The sequence below is a fragment of the Rhineura floridana genome, chromosome 6 (genome assembly GCF_030035675.1).
Source record: "Rhineura floridana isolate rRhiFlo1 chromosome 6, rRhiFlo1.hap2, whole genome shotgun sequence".
Taxonomy (NCBI): Eukaryota; Metazoa; Chordata; class Lepidosauria; order Squamata; family Rhineuridae; genus Rhineura; species Rhineura floridana.
The window spans coordinates 14,186,577-14,205,833 of NC_084485.1; the positions used below are offsets into that span (position 1 = coordinate 14,186,577).

Genomic DNA, 19,257 nt, shown 5'->3' on the forward strand with positions numbered 1-19,257 from the left:
TTTTTCCATGTATCTAAAAACACTTTCTTTACAGAGTAGAGCAAGCCAAACATTGCATAGATCCATGTTTGTTACATGTTCCCCAGTCGAAACGTCAGCATAGGTGACCGCACAATCACAACAAAGCCCACCCTTTGTTACAGTACATTAAAACCAGGTGTCCTCCTTAAAATAGGAGGACAAAAGCAGATTGTGGCTACAGATGGTTGTTGTTTTCGAGAGTCCTGGGAGAGGGAACCGGGATCAGAATCAGAAGTGGAAGACCTAAAAGCACTTTGCTGGGAAGTGGGTGAAAACAACGACCACTGGCATTCAAGTTTTTTGAGAGGGTGGCATTGTGCAGGAGCTTCTGACCGGCTGGCCAGAGAACCCTCCCCCTTCTCTCACACTTCTTCCATTGCAATGCAACACGAAACGATTGCGATTATATGTACAATATAAACAAAGAGCTTAACACCGGTGGAGGAAAAACAAAGGCGGTTGCCGGAGTGTGGAAAGAAGGGAGGCAATTTCATTCATCCCTTTTTGCATATTGGGAGGCAGAAGCTTTGCAGTCCAGAAGGTTAGCCTGATACAGGGATGCCTGCTCAGACCTAACGCTGCCTGGTGAGCACCCTATATAGGTCCTGCTCTTGTAAGGGCCTGCAAAGATGGTTGTATGGCTCACCAGGAGACCCGGGCCACATCCACACCATGCATTCAAACCACTGTCATACCCCTTTAAACAGCTAAGGCTTCCCCCAAAGAATCCTGGGAGCTGCAGTTTGTAAAAGGTGCTGAGAGTTGTCAGAAGACCTTTTCCCCCCTTATAGAGCTATGATCCCCCAGGTTCCCTGGAAAGAAAGATTGATTGTTAAACCAAACTGGGAATTGTACTCTGGGAAGGGAACAGGGATCTCCTACCAACTTTCGCCATCCTTAACAAACTACAGTTCCCAAGATTCCATTACTGTTTAAAGTGGTATAATAGAGCTTTAAATGTATGGTGCAGATGTGAACCTCAACTGGGTGGTTTTAATCTATGGACCAATTACTGACACCATCAGCGTAACTGTGTGCTAAAGTATTATCTGCTCTGACTGGCAGCAGCTGCCCAGGGCCTCAGGCAAAAGGGCCTTCTCATCATCTGCTATCTGACTGTTTTAACCAGAGATGCTGCGAAGGACAGAGCCTAGGCCCCTTTGCATGCAAAGAATGAGTGCTACCACCAAACTAAGGTCCCACCTCCATATGCAAACCCTAAGCATCTTTCATTGCTTCCCTGCATATGGAAAAGTAACATGTCAAAGGGAAAGGGCTCAGCCTAGCCTTCTCCCTGCCATGCTAGTTACAGGCAAAGTTTTGTTTTTTAAAAAGAAAACTGAGGAGTATTTAAACATGCCACCCCCTATAGTCTGAGGAAGGAGAGTCCAGCATAGTTTTATCACATGGTTTGGCTGTTTGTGTAAACTAAGTCATTGCAAACACCTGATCCTAGTTAAAGCAAACAAACAAAATAAACAAGATGGAAACACTCCCTTTAAAAAATAAAATAAAATTGGCAGTTCTGAGGGTGGGCTACTTCTGAAAGAATTCAGCCCGCTCATCTTTTCTCCCACAACTCTGAATCCCCACTGAAATGGGGCTTGGCACAATTTCACCTAGTTTTGAAATTCACTGTGGTATTTTTGAGCTGTGAAGTACAATACCCATTATGTTCTCTTACCTAATCTTGTGAGGAAGAGAAGCTGGGGCGTGAGTGGGTGGATCCCTCACAAAACTTTATTCTTCACCATGATCTACTCCAGGTGTGGGGAACCTGTGGCCAGATGTTGCTGATCTACAACTCCCATCATCCTTGGCCATTGGCCATGCTTGCTGGGGCTGATAGGACTTGTAGATCAGCAACATCTGGAGGGCCAACGATTCCCCAGCTCTGATCTACTCTGTCTCTTGAGAGATGTCATGGGTGTTCATGCTGTTTCACAGAACACAGAGCGAACAACAGTACCAGCTCCTGGTTGGAGGGGGGCCTCCGCAATGTGTCCTTTGATGAGCCTCCTCCTATGTCAGTGGGGGCCCCTGGTGGGCTTAAATAGCAGTGGCAATGGGCAACAGTAGTCCTCTGATTAGCACCGGGCAGCAGGGCTTTGGGATCTGCCATTTTAATGTTTCACAATGCCCCAGGGCATCATGGGAGATTAAAATGATGGCTCTAAGACCCAGTGGCCTTGTGCTGATTGGAGAGCTGGAGAAAAATCATTGGAAAAAGGGGACCAGAGCAGGCATTGAATTGGAAGCTCAGCAGCTGCCTGGAAATGCAGTGTGCTGGTGGCCAGGCCTGCCTAAAACACTGAAATCCCAGAGGAGGTAAAATCCCAGAGAAGTGGAAAAAATGGCCATGGAAATGTGAGAGGGAAGGATTTGTCCTAGTGCTTCTTCTCACACCAACAACAGTTGTACATAAAGCCGAAGCCTGAAAGGGAACTGTGTGGTATCCAACCAACAGGTCCTGTCACCGCAAGGGATTGCCACTAGCGCAATGGGACTTTTCCGCCTCTCCTCCTGCTGTGCAGGCCCCGTGCCCTCCCCAAATCTGCTCCAGAGGATTGGGTAAATTCCTAGAACAGATTTAGGGGGTGCAGGGGGAAAGTCCCATATTGCTAGCGGTAATGCTTGCACAGGTGGGATCCTGACTTAGCACTGTGTTAGATATAGCCCACATTGGATTCAAGCCTGCCTCTCTGCTCATTCTCTTTCTCTCTCTCACACACACGGGAGTGAACAGGGTGGGAACAGGCGTACAGAAGCCATAAAATGGGAATGGGATGCCACCTCCAACCACCCAGAGGACTTATCAGCGGACAACTATTATAAGGCCTTCCTTTGCATACAGAGCCATTCCGGTGAGCTGCCTTTCTGTGGAGTGTTTCCAGGTGAGGATGACTGCGTGGGAAGCCACTCTCTGAATGAGCACCAAGAGGCTTATTCAAGGTCAAGAAAGGGGCAATTCATCACACATGTCTGTCCATCACTCAGTGACTCAGGGTTAAACATATGAATGGCTTCCATTGGAAATGAGAGTGTTTTGAGGTGCTACATAGTGATATGAAAGGTCTGTGTTATTTGATCTATGGGAGCTGATACACACATACACATACGCATATGCGAGTCACCACAATGCTGCAGCCCTTGAGTGATGAACAGGAAGAAAAAAGGAAGGGGATCTAAGAAAGCTCTCAGAGCTTCCTGTCAAGGAGTAGCAAGAGGCCAGCCAAATTTCATTTACACCAGAGAAGAGCTTGCCCCAGCTTGGGTGCATAATCCACAGGGTGAACTCTAGTTGCCTTTTTTAAGTGCTTTATACTTAGGAATGGTCTGAAGCTTTGTCAAGCCCTTCTTTACATAAATTAAATTAACACTGTGATGTTGGTAAAGTTGACGCTACAAATCTTTGATGCTAGGGTCGTGTTGGTGTCTAAATGCAAGGTTGGGCCACCTCATGAACTGAGTGTCCCTCACTTGGACTAAGAAGGGAAAGAACACATCCCAACGCCCCACAGAAGCTGCCATCTTGATTTTTTTTAAAAAAAAATAAATCCAAAATGGTGGTGCTCCATTCCAAAATGGCAGCACTATATTCCAAAATGGTGGCACTCCATTCCAAAATGGTGGCACTATATTCCAAAATGGTGGTGCTCTATTCCAAAACTTCAGCAACTGTATGTGGGAAACATTTGAGACTGTGGCCATGCCCCCTCTAAGATCCTGGCATCTCCATCCACCTTGTGGGAAAAAGTTCCCAAAAACTAGCAACATACCTGCTTCAAGATGGAAAGGCCAGTGCACAAGTTTTGGAGTGTGCTTTTGCTGTTCATAAAATACTAAATTATATACCAAAACTTCATTAAATTCTTCTTCCCTGAAGGGGGAAAATGTGAACAAAAACCATATCAAAAATAAACATAGAGAGACTTAATACATGTTCTTTTGACATGGTATCTTGGAGACTGTGTGAAAGTCACTTGTCGTATCCATCATGCTCCACATCATCTTGAGACTGATGTGGACATTTACTCTCTTGGAGGTCACAGTTGCCGTTTTCAGAGGCATCAGAGCTGCCCGGAACAGATTCAGGTGGCGGCGGTTTGTAGAGCACACAGGCAAACAAGAAGAAGAAGGTTCCAATGACCTGCAAATATGGGGGGGGGAGGGCAGAGAAATTCAGTGCGGTTCACATTTAAAACCCCAATTTATCATATTCACACTTTCTGAAGCAACATGAGAAATGAAACACAGCCATCTTTCAAAATGTGCACTTTCCTGAATTTTGTGAGGCAGTTCAACCATTGCTTACAAAAATGCATGTATTAGAGGAAAGTGTGCATAAAAATGAGTATATTTGTGAAAATAACATACAAAAATGCATTTTATTAGGGAAATTGCTTGTACATTAGTCAAAACTGCATACAAAAAATACAAAAATATGTTTTATTAGGAGAAATTCACACTAAAATGCTGAAGAATTTTTCATGAGGATTTAAAAAAACCAATCAGTCACAAATTGTTGCAGTAACCCGGAGAAATGAATTTAAGATAGGATAAATAAGAACATAAAAAAAAACATAAGAAGAGCCTGCTGGATCCTGTTCTCACAGGGGCCAACCAGATGCCCATGGGAAGCCTGGAAGCTGGACTTGAGCACAAGAGCACTCTCCCCTCCTGTGGTTTCCAGTAACTGGTATTCAGAAGCATCCTACTTCTAACTATGGAAACTCAGAGAACCAAAGTTGACAGATTCTTCCATCCCTATCTGCAAGACACTGAGACTCGGGTTTGTGAAACTTTCAGCTTAAAGCACTTTTCCACTTTGTCCTGATCTTCTCAGGACAGGACAAAAATAAAGAACACTTGACCTGTGATCTGTTGCCCCACAGCAGCCTTTCTCAACCCAGTGACCTCCAGATGTTTTGGACTACAACTCCTATCATCCCAGATGATAGGCTCCCATGCTGGCTGGGGCTGATGGGAGTTGTAGCCTACATCATCTGGAAGGTACCAGGTTGAAAAAGTCTGCTGGAGAGAAATGGCTCAAACAGTTATTGCTTGTCCAAGTTTCAGCAAATCTCTTACCTTTGGTTCCTCCTGGTCATGGCTGCCAAAACTTCCATGCCTGGCATGGGGTCCTTGCCTGGTCAACAATCTAATTATGGCTTTGCCTGGTTTTGTGCCTCCAACTACTTGCAGTCCTTATAACCCCTGCCTATTCCCCAATTTCTGTCTGCCTGACTTCTCTGTCCTGTTCACATCTCTTGGTAACTGTGCCATTGCAATTCTTTTGTTTTCAACCTGTGGTCTCTTGGACTTTTAATTCTAGCATTCCTGCCCGTCTACATCCCAGTGATGGCACATTTAAATTTGTGCAAGTCTTTGCAGTCATCACTGCTAGGAGTCATCATTGCTAGAGAAAGTCAGCCTCTGAGTACCCCAATGCTACAGTAGTGGTGGTGGTGGTAACCAGGGACTAGGTATTACTTTCAAGCTCTGCTTTTGAGTTTCCTACTGAAGGACCAACGAATGACCAAGGATACAGGAAGCAAGCTCAAGAAAGGCTCAGCGGGAACAGGAAACTCATTATAGTCCTCTGTGTCCAGGAGGATCTAGTCACCATGCTGGGTGGACAGAGCCTGGGTGAGCAAAGTCACTCCAGGGCCTGAAGGTACTTAGCTGGGAAGCTACCACCAGCTGTTTGGTGCGTCACCACACAGGAGAGCTGCATCTAGATCCATGGCTTCATCCACCAAGGACATTTTTGTGCTCTTAACTCTAGGATGTAGTGCAGCTTTTAATATTTCAGCTGAAGGATCACATATGTGTGAAGGCACACCTTAGGCTTCTAGGTTGTAGACTGGAGAAGTCTTCCACTGGGCTCTCCTTCCAATAAATACTGCTAAAACACCTGGTATGTTGTTCAGTGGGAGACGTTCAAGCTTTGATGCTGTCTGATTTTCCACAGAAGTTGGAGCACATGACCTGGGCCTGTTTCTCACACAGGTGGACTCTACCACTTCAGTCAGCAGCTGGGGGACAATACTCCATCATACATTAAAAAAAAAGGCTTTGCTCTTGGAAAACTGGCAGCTCAGTGAGAAGGGTGGGTGAGAACCCATTTCTCACTGAGCCAGACCATTGGTCCATCTAGCTCAGCACTGTTTACACTGACTGTCAGCAGCTCTCCAGGTTTTCAGACTGAAGTCTCTCCCAGCCCTACCTGGAGATGCCGGGATTGGACCTGGGATCTTCTGCATGTAAAAGTGGTGTTCAGCCAACCTATGTGACCAGTCCACATGGCCTCCATCCCTACAGAAGCAGGATGGAACAGAAAGCTGGGAAAGTTCATTAAGTGCGAGAGAGGATAATTTGGGACTACCTTGTATGTAAGACCAGCGATCAGGGTGTATCGACTCATGGCAAAGTTCTGGTAGACATAGCAAGATCCTTGTTCACCACACTGGTCCTGCCAAAGGAGACATGACTGGTCAATCATTGACCCAAAAGCAATTGGTCCTGGAATGCCACCTATACAAAAAGAGAAATGAAAGAGACATCTGCTGCCATATACACATCAGACTCATCATGTCCCACCCAAACGGATTCTTGCATATCTGGAAATGCTGGTTCCCTAGAACTCTGCAGGATGCTTTCCATTGTGTGTGTTGGAGTCTGATTTGTTCTGAAAGGTCCTCTTCAGTGATTAAATGTAAATAATTACTGGGGAAGACTTAAGTAGACAATACCTGCTTGGGTCATTTTATGTTATCTTTAAAAATACTCCTTACAAGACCAGTTTTTATATGTATACAAGCACACTCCCTTGAATAACAGCATAAATGAGTATTCCTCGGGTGAATTAAAGTTCCCAATCTGCTCATCTTTAACCCAGCACAGGGATCTCTTCTCAGCACATTAAAGTGTCTGAAATGCAATAATGCTGACTAGGAATACAATGAACGTAGAGTGAGCTGAACTCTAGGTCCGAGTAACCCAATCTAGGGAGACCTCTAAGGCATCGCTGTTTCAGAAGGGGGGCAAGTATGCTATGAAGACTGGCCCAGTGCTCAGCTAAGCATGGGCACCGTGCATCAAAGGCTGCTGCTGTGCACCTCCCACTCGCTCCATGATGATTCGTGGCGCTCAAGGAGAATGTGTAGCTGCTCATGGTGAAGCGTTTCAAGATGTAGGCCACCTCCGCACCATACATTTCAAGCATGCTAAGCAGTCATGGCTTTCCCCTAAAGAATCCTGGGAACTATAGTTTGTGAAGGGCGCTGAGAGTTGTTAGGACACTTCTATTCCCCCCCCCCCAGAGCTAAACATCCCAGAGTTGTCTGGAAACAGGATTTATTGTTAAACCTCTCTGGGGAATAAGAACCATTTGTTCCTACGATGGTGGTGAGGAAACTGTGAGGGTAAAATTGGAGAGTGGGGGCTGAATGCCAGCCCACTATAGATGACTTGTATGGGTTGCTTTTGGCCTCCCCAAAATTTTGACTCCGCAGCATCTGATTCCTGCTTCATAGGAACTAATGGAACCAATATGGGGAGTATAAAAACATTCTGTGGGTGGAATCTGGGGCTGAGGTTGGGCCTTTTCCCCACAACTCCCAATTCTGTCCATGGTGGTTATTTTCCAGCAAATGCAAATGAATGAAGCTGCTTCACTTTATTAGTTTGCATTGGCGTGTGTGTGTGGTGGGGGGAGGAGATAGATTTTGAGCATTCAGAAAGTAGTTTTGAGGTCTGAAGCTTCATATCCAGTTTGGAGTCAGTTCTTTCAAATCCTCTGGATTTATAAATCGGTTAAGTGTGGCGTAGTGGTTAAGGTGTTGGACTACGACCTGGGAGACCAGGGTTCGAATCCCCACATAGCCATGAAGCTCACTGGGTGACCTTGGGACAGTCACTGCCTCTTGGCCTCATGAAAACCCTATTCATAGGGTCGCCATAAGTCAGAATCAACTTGAAGGCAGCACATTTACATTTAAGTTCCCTTGAGTGAATTTACTTGGCCTGTGAATGAATTACTTGAGTGAATTTAGAGGGACCCTTGACTTGACAGGATGTGCAAAAACTGGGCAGGGTCAATATAAGAACTTAAGAAGAGACCTATAGCTGGATCAGGCCAGTGGCCCATCTAGTCCAGCATCCTGTCCTCACAGTGGCCAACCAGAGGCTCATGGAAGCCCACAAGCAGGAGCCAAGTGCAACAGCACTTTCCTCACTTCGGATTCCCATTGGATGGGTGGCCACACAGATGATCAAGTTTGGTTATGTGATGATGTCATAAAGCCAATACATGCAGCCCCTGTTTCCCTCTTCTTCTTCCTCCTCCTCCTGGGAGAAAAAGCCTGGAACCCGGACTACATTCTGCACTTTATCTGCTGGTATAATAATCTTCAACTGGTGGGTCACGACTCATTACTGGGCAGCAGCCTGACCTATTTATTTCTTTATTATCTCCCACTCGCCCCCCCCAAAGAGCTCAAGGTGGTGTATGTGTTTCTCCCCTCTTCATTGTATCCTCACAACATCCCTGTGAGGTAGGTTAGGCGAAGAACCTGCAACTGGCCCAAGGTCATGCAGTGAGCTTCATGGCTGAGTGGGGATTTGAACCCTGGTCTCTCAGGTCCTAACCACTATGCCACAATGGCCAAGTTGGGTCCCAACAGCAGCACCATCACCATACAGACTATCAGTGGCTACTGGCCATGATGGCTGTGCTCTGCTACCATCATCAGATGCTTCGGAAAACCAGTTGCTGGAAGCCACAGGAGGGGAGGGTGCTCTTGCACTCAGGTCATGCTTGTGGGCTTTTCATAGTGGGCATCTGGTTGGCCACCGTGAGAACAGGATTTTGGACTAGATGGGCCACTGTCCTAATCCAGCAGGCTCTTACTTACTTACTTACTTACTAAGCTTATATCCCGCTCTTCCTCACAGTAGGAGCCCATGCTCTTAGGCACTGACCTGATCCAGCTGGCTCTTCTTATGTTCTTAAAAGATTTTTTTTTAAGTGGGTAATCAAAGCCATGGTTGGAGTTTAAAGTGAGTAGGTCTGAAAAGGCTGAATAATTCTTTTCTTGTATATTTCTCAGTTACCTTCTCAGTTACCTTGTTTATTTGAAGTAGTTAGCAATTTTATAAGAAAGCCAAAGTCAAAGCATGCCAGTTGCCTTCTAAGAGGCTGTGGCATTGTTGTGTGCGTATATTAATACTGCTGTAGACATCTAGAACTGCTTCATAACCTACATGATTTTATCTCAAGGAAGAAATACGCCAATAAACATCATATGTAAGGGGATGATGATTAGATCTTGGCTGTATACTGTACCTAGTGTCCTCACTACGATCCACTGGATTCCTAGAGCAAATGATCGCTGTCTGTCCGAAACACACCTAAGATGCATGAAACAAACATTTAGGAATGAAGGCAAGCAGGGACAACTCTGGAGCAATTCATAGTGCAGCAGTTCTGTATCCATTATAATCGCCAAATTGTAGGTCTCAACAATTAAGGGCACAGTTGTCTACTTCAGGTTAAATATTAAAATGCCTCTAAAATTTTAGTTTTAAAATACATGATTATTCAAAGTCATGGTAGTTGCATCCATCTACCAGAACAAACACAACACAGATATTTGGTCCAACATGTGATCCAAAATTCTGGAAGTTGCATCTTTCAAGTTACACAGAACTCAGAAAATGCCCCCTGCGGTGCTGAGTCTCTCTGGCTTGGTTGCACATAGTCTTGCAGCCAACGTTAAACTGGAATGTTAAATCAGGGTGGGGAGTCTGTGTCCCTCAAGATGTTGGACCCCAACTCCCAACAGCCCAACCAGCATGGTGAATGGACAGGGATGATGGGAGTTGCAATCCGAGAACATCTGAAGGTTCACATGTACTCCATCCCCAGGTTAGGTAATGTGCATATCAGCTGGGCCTCATCATAGTGGAGGGACATTGTGATTCAGGCGGGAATCAAATTACAGAAAAATCAACTCATTTGAAATGTGGTGTTGGAGAAGAGCTTTGCACATACCATGGACTGAGAAAAAGACAAATAATTGGGTGCTAGAACAAATTAAACCAGAACTGTCATTAGAAGCTAAAATGATGAAACTAAGGTTATCATACTTTGGACACATAATGAGAAGTTGTGATTCACTAGAAAAGACAATAATGCTGGGAAAAACAGAAGGGAATAGAAAAAGAGGAAGGCCAAACAAGAGATGGATTGATTCCATCAAGGAAGCCACAGACCTGAACTTACAAGATCTGAACAGGGTGGTACATGACAGATGCTATTGGAGGTCACTGATTCTTAGGGTCACCATAAATCGTAATCAACTTGAAGGCACATAACAACAACAACCCATGCCTTACCGTAAAGTGGCTGTCAGAGCAGGGATACTGCTTAGGAATGTGAAGAGGATAACCACAAACATGAAAAGCAGGAGGAGGGTCCTTCTTTCACATGAAGATGTACACTTTCCTGTGGTCGCCAAGCCAGATTCAGTGGGAGCATACACAAGGATGCAGCTGCACTCGTGGTAAACCTTGTCAAGCATACAACAACAGCAGATATGATTTAGAATCAGTCTGCACAACCTGGCAAAGCATGCTACTTTTCCATATGCTGGGAAGCAAACAAGGATGTTTTTTGTTTGCATGTTGAGGTGGGACCACAGTCTGGTGGTAGAGTCCACACTTTGTATGCAAAAAGTCCCAGGTTCAATCCCTGACACCTCCAAGTGGGACTTGGAAAGCCCTCTGCCTAAAACCCCAGAGAGCCACCTCCAAGCAGCATGTACAGATGTTTTGGACTACAACTCCTATCAGCTCCAGAATATCTGGAGGGCACCAGGTTGGGGAAAGCTGATATTGACAATGCTAAGGTAGCAGGACCAATGATGCGACTTGGTATTCCTATAATAATTCCACCCTCTCCCCCCCCACACATACCATGGCTCATTGTATCCTTTGTGTTAACCAAACGGAATGAAAATTAAACACGTATACAAGGGGAAATGTGCTTGAGACTCCCACTCTCTCCTAGAAGAGGCCCTCCCTGGACCCAAAAAATCTTAATAACTATAGGCCAGTAGCAAATGTTCCATTCCTGGGCAAGGTCCTGGAACGAGTGGTTGCAGGCCAGCTCCAGACACTCTTGGATGAGACCGATTATCTGGATCCATTTCAGTCGGGTTTCAGGCCTGGTTTTGGCATGGAAACAGCCTTGGTCGCTCTGTATGATGACCTTTGTCGGGAGAGAGACAGGGGGAGTGTGACTCTGTTGATTCTCCTTGATCTCTCAGCGGCTTTCGATACCATCGACCATGGTATTCTTCTGGGGAGACTAGCTGAGTTGGGAGTGGGAGGTACTGCATTGCGGTGGTTCCACTCCTACTTGGCAGGTCGCCTCCAGAAGGTGGTGCTTGGGGAACATTGCTCGGCACCCTGGACTCTCCAGTATGGGGTTCCGCAGGGGTCAGTTCTGTCCCCCATGCTGTTCAACATCTACATGAAACCGTTGGGTGTGGTCATCCGGAGCTTTGGAGTGCATTGCCATCAGTATGCTGATGACACGCAGCTCTATTTCTCCTTTTCATCTTCTTCAGGTGAGGCTGTTGATGTGCTGAACCAGTGCCTGGCTGCAACAATGGACTGGATGAGGGCTAATAAACTGAGGCTCAATCCAGACAAGACTGAGATGCTGCTAGTGGGTGGTTCTTCTGACCAGATGGTGGATGTCCAACCTGTTCTGGATGGGGTTGCACTCCCCCTGAAGGAGCAGGTTCGTAGCTTGGGGGTTCTCCTAGAACCATCTCTGTCACTTGAGGCTCAGGTAGCCTCAGTGGCACGGAGTGCCTTCTACCAACTTCGGTTGATGGACCAACTGCGTCCCTATCTGGACAGGGATAACCTGGCTTCAGTTGTCCATGCTCTGGTAACCTCCAAGTTAGATTACTGCAATGCACTCTACAGGGGGCTGCCTTTGAAGATGGTTTGGAAACTGCAGCTTGTGCAAAATGCAGCGGCCAGATTGGTAACAGGGACCAGACGGTCCGAACATATAAAACCGATTCTGGCCCACTTGCATTGGCTGCCTGTTTGTTTCTGAGCTCGATTCAAGGGGCTGGTTTTGACCTATAAAGCTTTACACGGCTTGGGACCACAATACCTGATGGAACGCCTCTCCCGATACGAACCCACCCGTACACTACATTCAAGATCAAAGACCCTCCTCCGGGTGCCTACTCCAAGGGAAGCTCGAAGGGTGGCAACAAGGGAGAGGGCCTTCTCAGTGGTGGCCCCCAAATTATGGAATGATGTTCCTGAGGTGCGCCTGGCGCCAACACTATTACCTTTTCGGCGCCAGGTCAAGACTTTCCTCTTCTCCCAGGCATTTTAGCATGTGTTTTTAAATTGTTTTTATATTGTTTTGAATTTTAAAATTGTTTTTTAAATTGTTTTTAAAATATGTGTTTTAAATTGTATATTTGTTTTAATGTTTCTGATTGCTGTAAACCGCCCAGAGAGCTTCAGCTATGGGGCGGTATACAAGTGCAATAAATAAATAAATAAATAAATAGTTCATTTTAGCTCTATTCACAGTCTGACCAGATGTGAACTGGGCTTAATGGCATTAACAAGACAGAGCAGATGTTCTCTGCAGAACACACCTTTTTCCCACTGTTGCGGCTGGTCGATACCTTCTTGCATCCAGCATGGCAGGGGGAGTAATACATGATGCCATCGTTTCCGCACACAGGACTGTACATCTCTCGCAAACAATCACACTCCACGTTGCAGGGGGCAGACAGGTTAAGACGTCCTTCAGGTAAGACGCTGAGCAAAACACAGAATTGGCCAACACATATTACATTTAGCCTCTTGAAGACTCCGTGGATGTCTCAACTTGGTATTCATAGAGAATCTGATACAATGATATTACCACTAAGCAGACCCACAGAACTAGGGGGTATTAATGCATCCCATTGGTCTTCAGCTGTGAGTTGGGACCAACAAGTAGATCACACCACATTTGGTGCCACTATGCAGCATCTTCAGATGGTTACCAAGTTCCCAGCACCATGACAGCATTCACCTGCCATTGGCCCCACTAGAACTTATTTATAAGCAGTCATCACCAGACAGAGACCATTTTAATGTTCCACAGTGCCCTAAACATGGCATTGCTTTATGGCAGGGGTAGCCAATCTAGTCTCCTCCAGAAGTGGTTGGACTCCAAATCCAGTCATCAGTGACTTAGGGATGGAAGGATCTGTTCATTTTGGTCCTCTTAGTTAAGAACATAAGAACATAAGAAGAGCCTGCTGGATCAGGCCAGTGGCCCATCTAGTCCAGCATCCTGTTCTCACAGTGGCCAACCAGGTGCCTGGGGGAAGCCCGCAAGCAGGACCCGAGTGCAAGAACACTCTCCCCTCCTGAGGCTTCCGGCAACTGGTCTTCAGAAGCATGCTGCCTCATCTTCCCAATCTTAAATTCAGTTCTGTACATTTCTGCAGTAATTAGCTTTTTAAATAATAATAAAAAAATCCTCATGAAAATTCTTCAGCATCTTAGAGCACATTTCTCCTAATAAATACATTTTTGTCACAGTTTTCACTAATGTATACCTTTTTGTGTGCGGTTTCTCCTAGCATAATGCATTTTGTATGTTATTATCACTGATATATTCATTTTGATGCACCCTTTCCCCTATTATATGCATTTTTGTAAACATTGTTCGGTTGGAGAATCACATCACAAAATTTGGATAAGTGTGAATTTCAAAGGATGACTCTCTTTCAGTTATCATATTGTTTCCGAAAGTGCGAATTTGACAGATTCAGCTTTAAATGCTGAATTGCATAATTTCTCCCCTGTCCCTATCCACGACCATTGGCCATGCCGGCTGGGGATAATGGGAGCTAGAGTCCAACAGCTCCTGAAGGACACCAGACTGGATATTTCTGCTCTGGGGCAGTAAGCAGGAATTAAAAGTGGGGTCCGCTGCACACTATTCGAAGAAGCATCATCACCGGGTAAACTCCATTGGGGGGCAGCACTAACGTACGAGAGAATCCAGTGCCATGGGTCCTGCCATTGTGATGGTAGATGGGTTACACCAGCGGCAGAATTACCATCTTATTTTTGCTGTTGTTTAGCTTTATTGGGAAAAAAACAGAAGAGCAAAAGAAAAGTGTCAGATGCAAAGTAGGTTCGGGCTCCTGTGTCTTAGGAGCTGTGTAGAAGAAATGATTTCAGCAAGTCTACTCTTTCTTATTTTTGCAGAGCAAGTTGCAGAAATTCCTTCATTTACGCAACTGTCAAAGGTACAGGAGCCCTGCCATCCTCTTTTGAAATGAATCATTCTAGGACAGAGATGGGGAGCCTTTTTCAGCCTGAGGGCCACATTCCCTTCTGGGGGCCACATGCCAGTGGTGGGGAGAGCCGGAGGCAAAAGTGGGGAGAGCAATGAACGCAAATTTGACCCTTTGTACAGTAGGCGAGTTTCTCCACACACCCCGCTCTATCAGTAGTGCAGTGGTACATTCGGAAGTGCGGGGTCCGTTCATGATAGTCACAGCTACACCCCTCCCCCTTTTTTTGCTGCTGGGTTGAGAATGAGATCTTTGTTAATGCCTTCTCCCACAACAGACATCCCTAGGAGCCAATAAGCATGCAAAGGGAGAGTGTTAGCTACTGAAAAGAGCCTTCTCAGTGGCTGACTCACCTCCCTTACACTCTGATTGGCTCCAAACAGCATGAAAGGACAAGGAAGCATGTTAGAAGACTCTTCTCAATAGCTAACACACTCCTGTTATGCTGATTGGCTCATAGGATGCTGGAGACATAGGGTCCCTACTGGGACCCTGGTCCTATAAAAGTAAGGGGTCTAAGACCCTCTGAGACCCTGGACGACTACACCGCTGCTCTCTATCCTTCATCCAGGCAAACCAGAAGCATCATGGGAGTTCAAGGCATGGGAGTTCAGGCAAAAAACACTCAAGGAGGACGTAGAGCAAGGCTGGAGAAGAGGTGTGGCTGGGGAGGGGGTATAGCCGAAGGGGAAACTCTTTGGGCGAAGAAGAAAACGTAGCAATTGGGTTGAAAAAGGTTTCCCACCCTTGCTTCAGACCATCCAGAGAGCTTCCAGCCTGTACGTAATGCTCTTCCCGAAGTTCTACATCAGCTCTCCCAAAGCAAAATACCAGCCTGATCCTAAACAGGTTAACTTGGAAGTAAGACCCAGTGATCGGACTTCTTAGTAAACGTGAATGGTACTTTAGCACTATTGTGTTAAATACAGAGCAACGTAACATTACATGGATCACTAGCAATAAGAAAACCATAGTGGAAGTATACGGGTCTAAACTGGGCAGGATCATACTCCTGGCAGCTTTGTCCTGGATGTTTTTCCATGCTGCATCTTCAGGAGCAACGGCTTCAGCAAAGCAAGATGGTCTGTTATCATGCCGCTTACCTTCTGTCATACATCTGGGTCACTCCAGCCATGGGCATATTGGGGCAGTCAATCAAAAAGATGAAAATTGCCAGCAGACTTGACAGGGTGCAAAACAAACAGAACTTGATGATTCCCGAGCAGCGGAGCTTAAATTTGTTCACAAGGAACCCTCCGAGGAAGGTGCCTCCTCCTCCTGCTGGTACCACGAGGTAACCTTCCGAGGAAAAAGAAAGAGGCAAGGTCACATATGTGATTAAGGTGTGTCCCTTGTCTTTGCAATCACCAGCCTGAAAAGACAGAGGAGGATAGTGACAGCACAGGCCACGGCTCATGCAAACAAGCAAACAAACATTTCGCGATAGGACAGACCTCCTTTTGATCTTGAACACACACTGCAAGAGATTGCAAAAATACCGAAAGGCAGGAGAGTTTCTGTTCAATAAAACAAATGGCTGAGAAGGCTTGTGAAACTTTTGGGTCCTTCCAGGCTGGTGGCTTTTTTTGGGGTGGTGGTGGTGTTGCAACATGTCATTGATGCAATAATAGTGCATGAGTGGTGGGTTTATACGGGACCATTCAAACATCATTCTGCTTTATGAGTTGTTCTGTGATGCTTTCCCAATGTAGGCTAGAACCAAGAACCCTTGAATTGGCACTCTGCTGCCCCAAACCCCAGGCTGGGGGCAGGAAGGTTCCTCCAACGGAGCTCCTAGATTCTGGAGTAACTCTGTCCAAGCCAGGCAGCCCTTCCTGAGCTGGTAGGGTGACATAGGCTTCCAGTTAGGGGGTGGTATTCAGTGTTAGTCCTACCCAGAGTAGACCCATTGAAGTTAATGGATACGGCTAACTTAGATTCATTCATTTGTAAGGTCTACTCTGAGAAGGACTTCATTAAATACAACCCCTTAAGGTGACCCCTTAAAATGTAAAGGTAAAGGTGTCCCCGCACTTGTAGTGCAAGTCATTTCTGACTCTTAGGGTGATGTCTTGCGACATTTACTAGGCAGACCGTATATATGGGGTGGGATTGCCAGTTCCTTCCCCGGCCTTTCTTTACCCCCCAGCATATGCCGGGTACTCATTTTACTGACCACGGGTGGATGGAAGGCTGAGTGGACCTTGACCTCGACCCCTTTTACCGGAGATTCGACTTCCTCCTTCCGTTGGAATCGAACTCTGGCCGTGAGCAGAGCTTTGGCTGCGTTACCGCTGCTTACCACTCTGCTCCACAGAGGATCTTAAGGTCACCCCTTAAGCATTAGCAAAAAGGGAAATAGAGAATTCATCATCCCCCACCACCACCAAGAACTAAGTCCTATTCAGGGTAGACCCACTGAAATTAATGAAACTAAGTTAGTCATTTCCATTAACAGCAGTGGGCCTACTCTGACTAGGACTAGTGTTGAATACAAGCCATAATATTTCAAACTATTCCAGGCTATTAGGAATCTGCCAGAATTCCGCCCAATTCAGATTTGGTACAGAATTTTCCATTAATTCACTTATTCACAATTGCTGAGGATCAGATTTCAATGTAGTGAATTCCCGTGGCTATTTTTGAAAACAGTCTTTTTTTTTTTTTTAAATCTGCCTCTAAAACATTGATTGTAAGAATATTTCCTTTTAAAATATTAACATTTCCTTATATCAATATTTTTAAAGGAAATATTAATATTTCCTTCAAAATATTGTTATTTCCTTTAAAATATCAGTATTAATATCCATATTTTTATCTGAGTGAAAAAAAACAGATTGGTAAAAGTAGCGGCTAACGAATACAGAACAAACTTGAATAGATGCCAGCCTGTGAGATCCACAAAATACTTTCAGATTGGCACCAACCAACGGATCCGATCCCTACAGACTGTTACTCACCACTTTCCCCTTCAAAGTCCAGACCAGGCTTGCTGTTTCACTTCCATCCTAACCTAGTGCCCTTTAGTTCTCCAGTTAAAACACACACCTGGAGAGCAACCATGAGGTTTGATCTTGGTTGCGAGCACATGGTTGGTGAGGAGAGAGCTTAATCATGAGCCCCGGCTGGACAACACACTAAGTCAAACCTTGCCTTAGGTCAGCACAACATGGTAGCAAAACGGACTGGGGAATAGCAAAGTGGCTGCAAGCTCCTCTCCAGAGACCCACACTCATACCATCTTACCAATAGGCTCCCGCTGGGAGGAAGGGCGGGATACAAATCAAATAATAAATAAATAAATGGAGACTGGTGACTCCAATGTCCATGGGACAGTGAATCCGATCCACGTTTTAGCTCAAACTTTGAAGGAGCTGTCTAAGATGGATTCTACCGCCTGCTAACATCAGAGCCACCTGTCTCCACTATGTCTCACTAAGCCAAAGGTTGGCTTAGCATGGTTGTACATACACACCCAGCCGTTTAAGAAGCTGTAAACAACCCAGAGCACCAGCTATTATCAAATGTTTCCTTACCGAACAAGGTTGCAGCTTCTGAGGCACTTAAGCTAAACTGGGATTCGAGAAACTTGGGACCAAAGGTGGACATCCCAGCAATGAGTGTGGCCTCTGTTGCTCCAGCTAAGCAAAGAAAGATGAAGGTTGGGTTCTTCAGCAGCAACAGTACTGACCTGCAGGATCCAGGAACAGAAGGAAACAAGCATGCTGAAACAAACTCACTTTCAATTGTTTGAAGGGGCCATATTTATTCTAAATGCTTTCCCAGCTAATTCTACATGACCATCTGATTTCTCCCAATTTCTTGTTTTTTAAAAAAATCTTTTTATTTATTCCATTTTTTTCCTATTTTTCTTCCAAGGAGCTTGGTCCTTCCCCTACAGAACAGGCTTGCGAGGTATGCTAGGCTGAAAGACTTTGATTGAGTTTTCATGGCTGAGCTGGGATTTGAACTTGGGTCTCCCCAGTCACAGGCCCTATCTGCACTTGTTTAAAGCACAGAAATGGCTTCCCCCAAAGAATCCTGGGAACTGTAGTTCATTAAGGTTGCTCAGAGTTGTTGGAAGACTCCCTATTCCCTCACAGAGCTACAAATTCCAGAGTGGTTCAACAATCAATCCCTATCACACTCCAAATGTTACACCATACTGTCTTTCCATCACGATTATCTTCCATCATTTTGATGTTCTGAGCGACACCTGACATTCTGCTGGGAAATCTCAGAGCCACTGAGACATATATGAGGGAATCCATGAAGTGCTGGTGCTGATGCTATCCACCAGCTGCTCAGCAAGGAACATTGAGAAGGAGATGGGCTTTGATGTTGTGCAAAGTGTGCAGTTGCAGTTCCTTCCTCTGCAAGAATTTCTGCAGCGAAATGGTCAAAGTAGAGGGGGAAATATCTCAGCAAAGAGGGAGGCTTGTGTTCTTTGTTGTGCACCAAAAGTCATCCATGCATTTTGTAACTGCATGCATGCAAATCTGGGGATGTAATTATATTTTGAAGCTTAAAGTTTTGGATAGCAGGGCTAGCAGTGTTCCTTGATCATATTTGCATTCTTCTACAGGTATTTCTTAGGGGTTTTGTTTCGTTTACTTTTGCACCTCCAGGAAAGATAAAGAGTTTTTAAACAAGCAAGCAAACAAGCAAACAAACTCAGTTTGGGGGGAAAAGGTGGTGGAACTTAAGTGAATTTACTAAGAATTAAATATATCATCACCATCATTTATTACCTGCTCTTCACCCGAAGATCCCAGGATGGGTTGTAACAAATTTAAAATACAGCATTAAAAAAAATTAAGAACAGCCTAAA

The 19,257-nt window shown here is 45.3% G+C and overlaps 1 protein-coding gene across 1 annotated transcript in view; it reads right to left on the minus strand.

Annotated features, from left to right (window-relative positions):
• Window positions 1–85: 85 nt before the first annotated feature.
• SLCO4A1 (solute carrier organic anion transporter family member 4A1) overlaps window positions 86–19,257 on the minus strand; it is a 79,382-nt gene continuing 60,210 nt past the window's right edge. Inside the window, exons 6-12 of the mRNA XM_061631051.1 lie at window positions 17,963–18,117; window positions 15,530–15,725; window positions 12,723–12,888; window positions 10,423–10,595; window positions 9,371–9,435; window positions 6,410–6,558; window positions 86–4,171 (exon numbers count right to left, since the gene is read on the minus strand). Of these exons, the coding sequence (XP_061487035.1) occupies window positions 4,001–4,171; window positions 6,410–6,558; window positions 9,371–9,435; window positions 10,423–10,595; window positions 12,723–12,888; window positions 15,530–15,725; window positions 17,963–18,117 (1,075 nt within the window). The 3' untranslated portion in view covers window positions 86–4,000. The remainder of the gene's footprint in view (window positions 4,172–6,409; window positions 6,559–9,370; window positions 9,436–10,422; window positions 10,596–12,722; window positions 12,889–15,529; window positions 15,726–17,962; window positions 18,118–19,257) is intronic.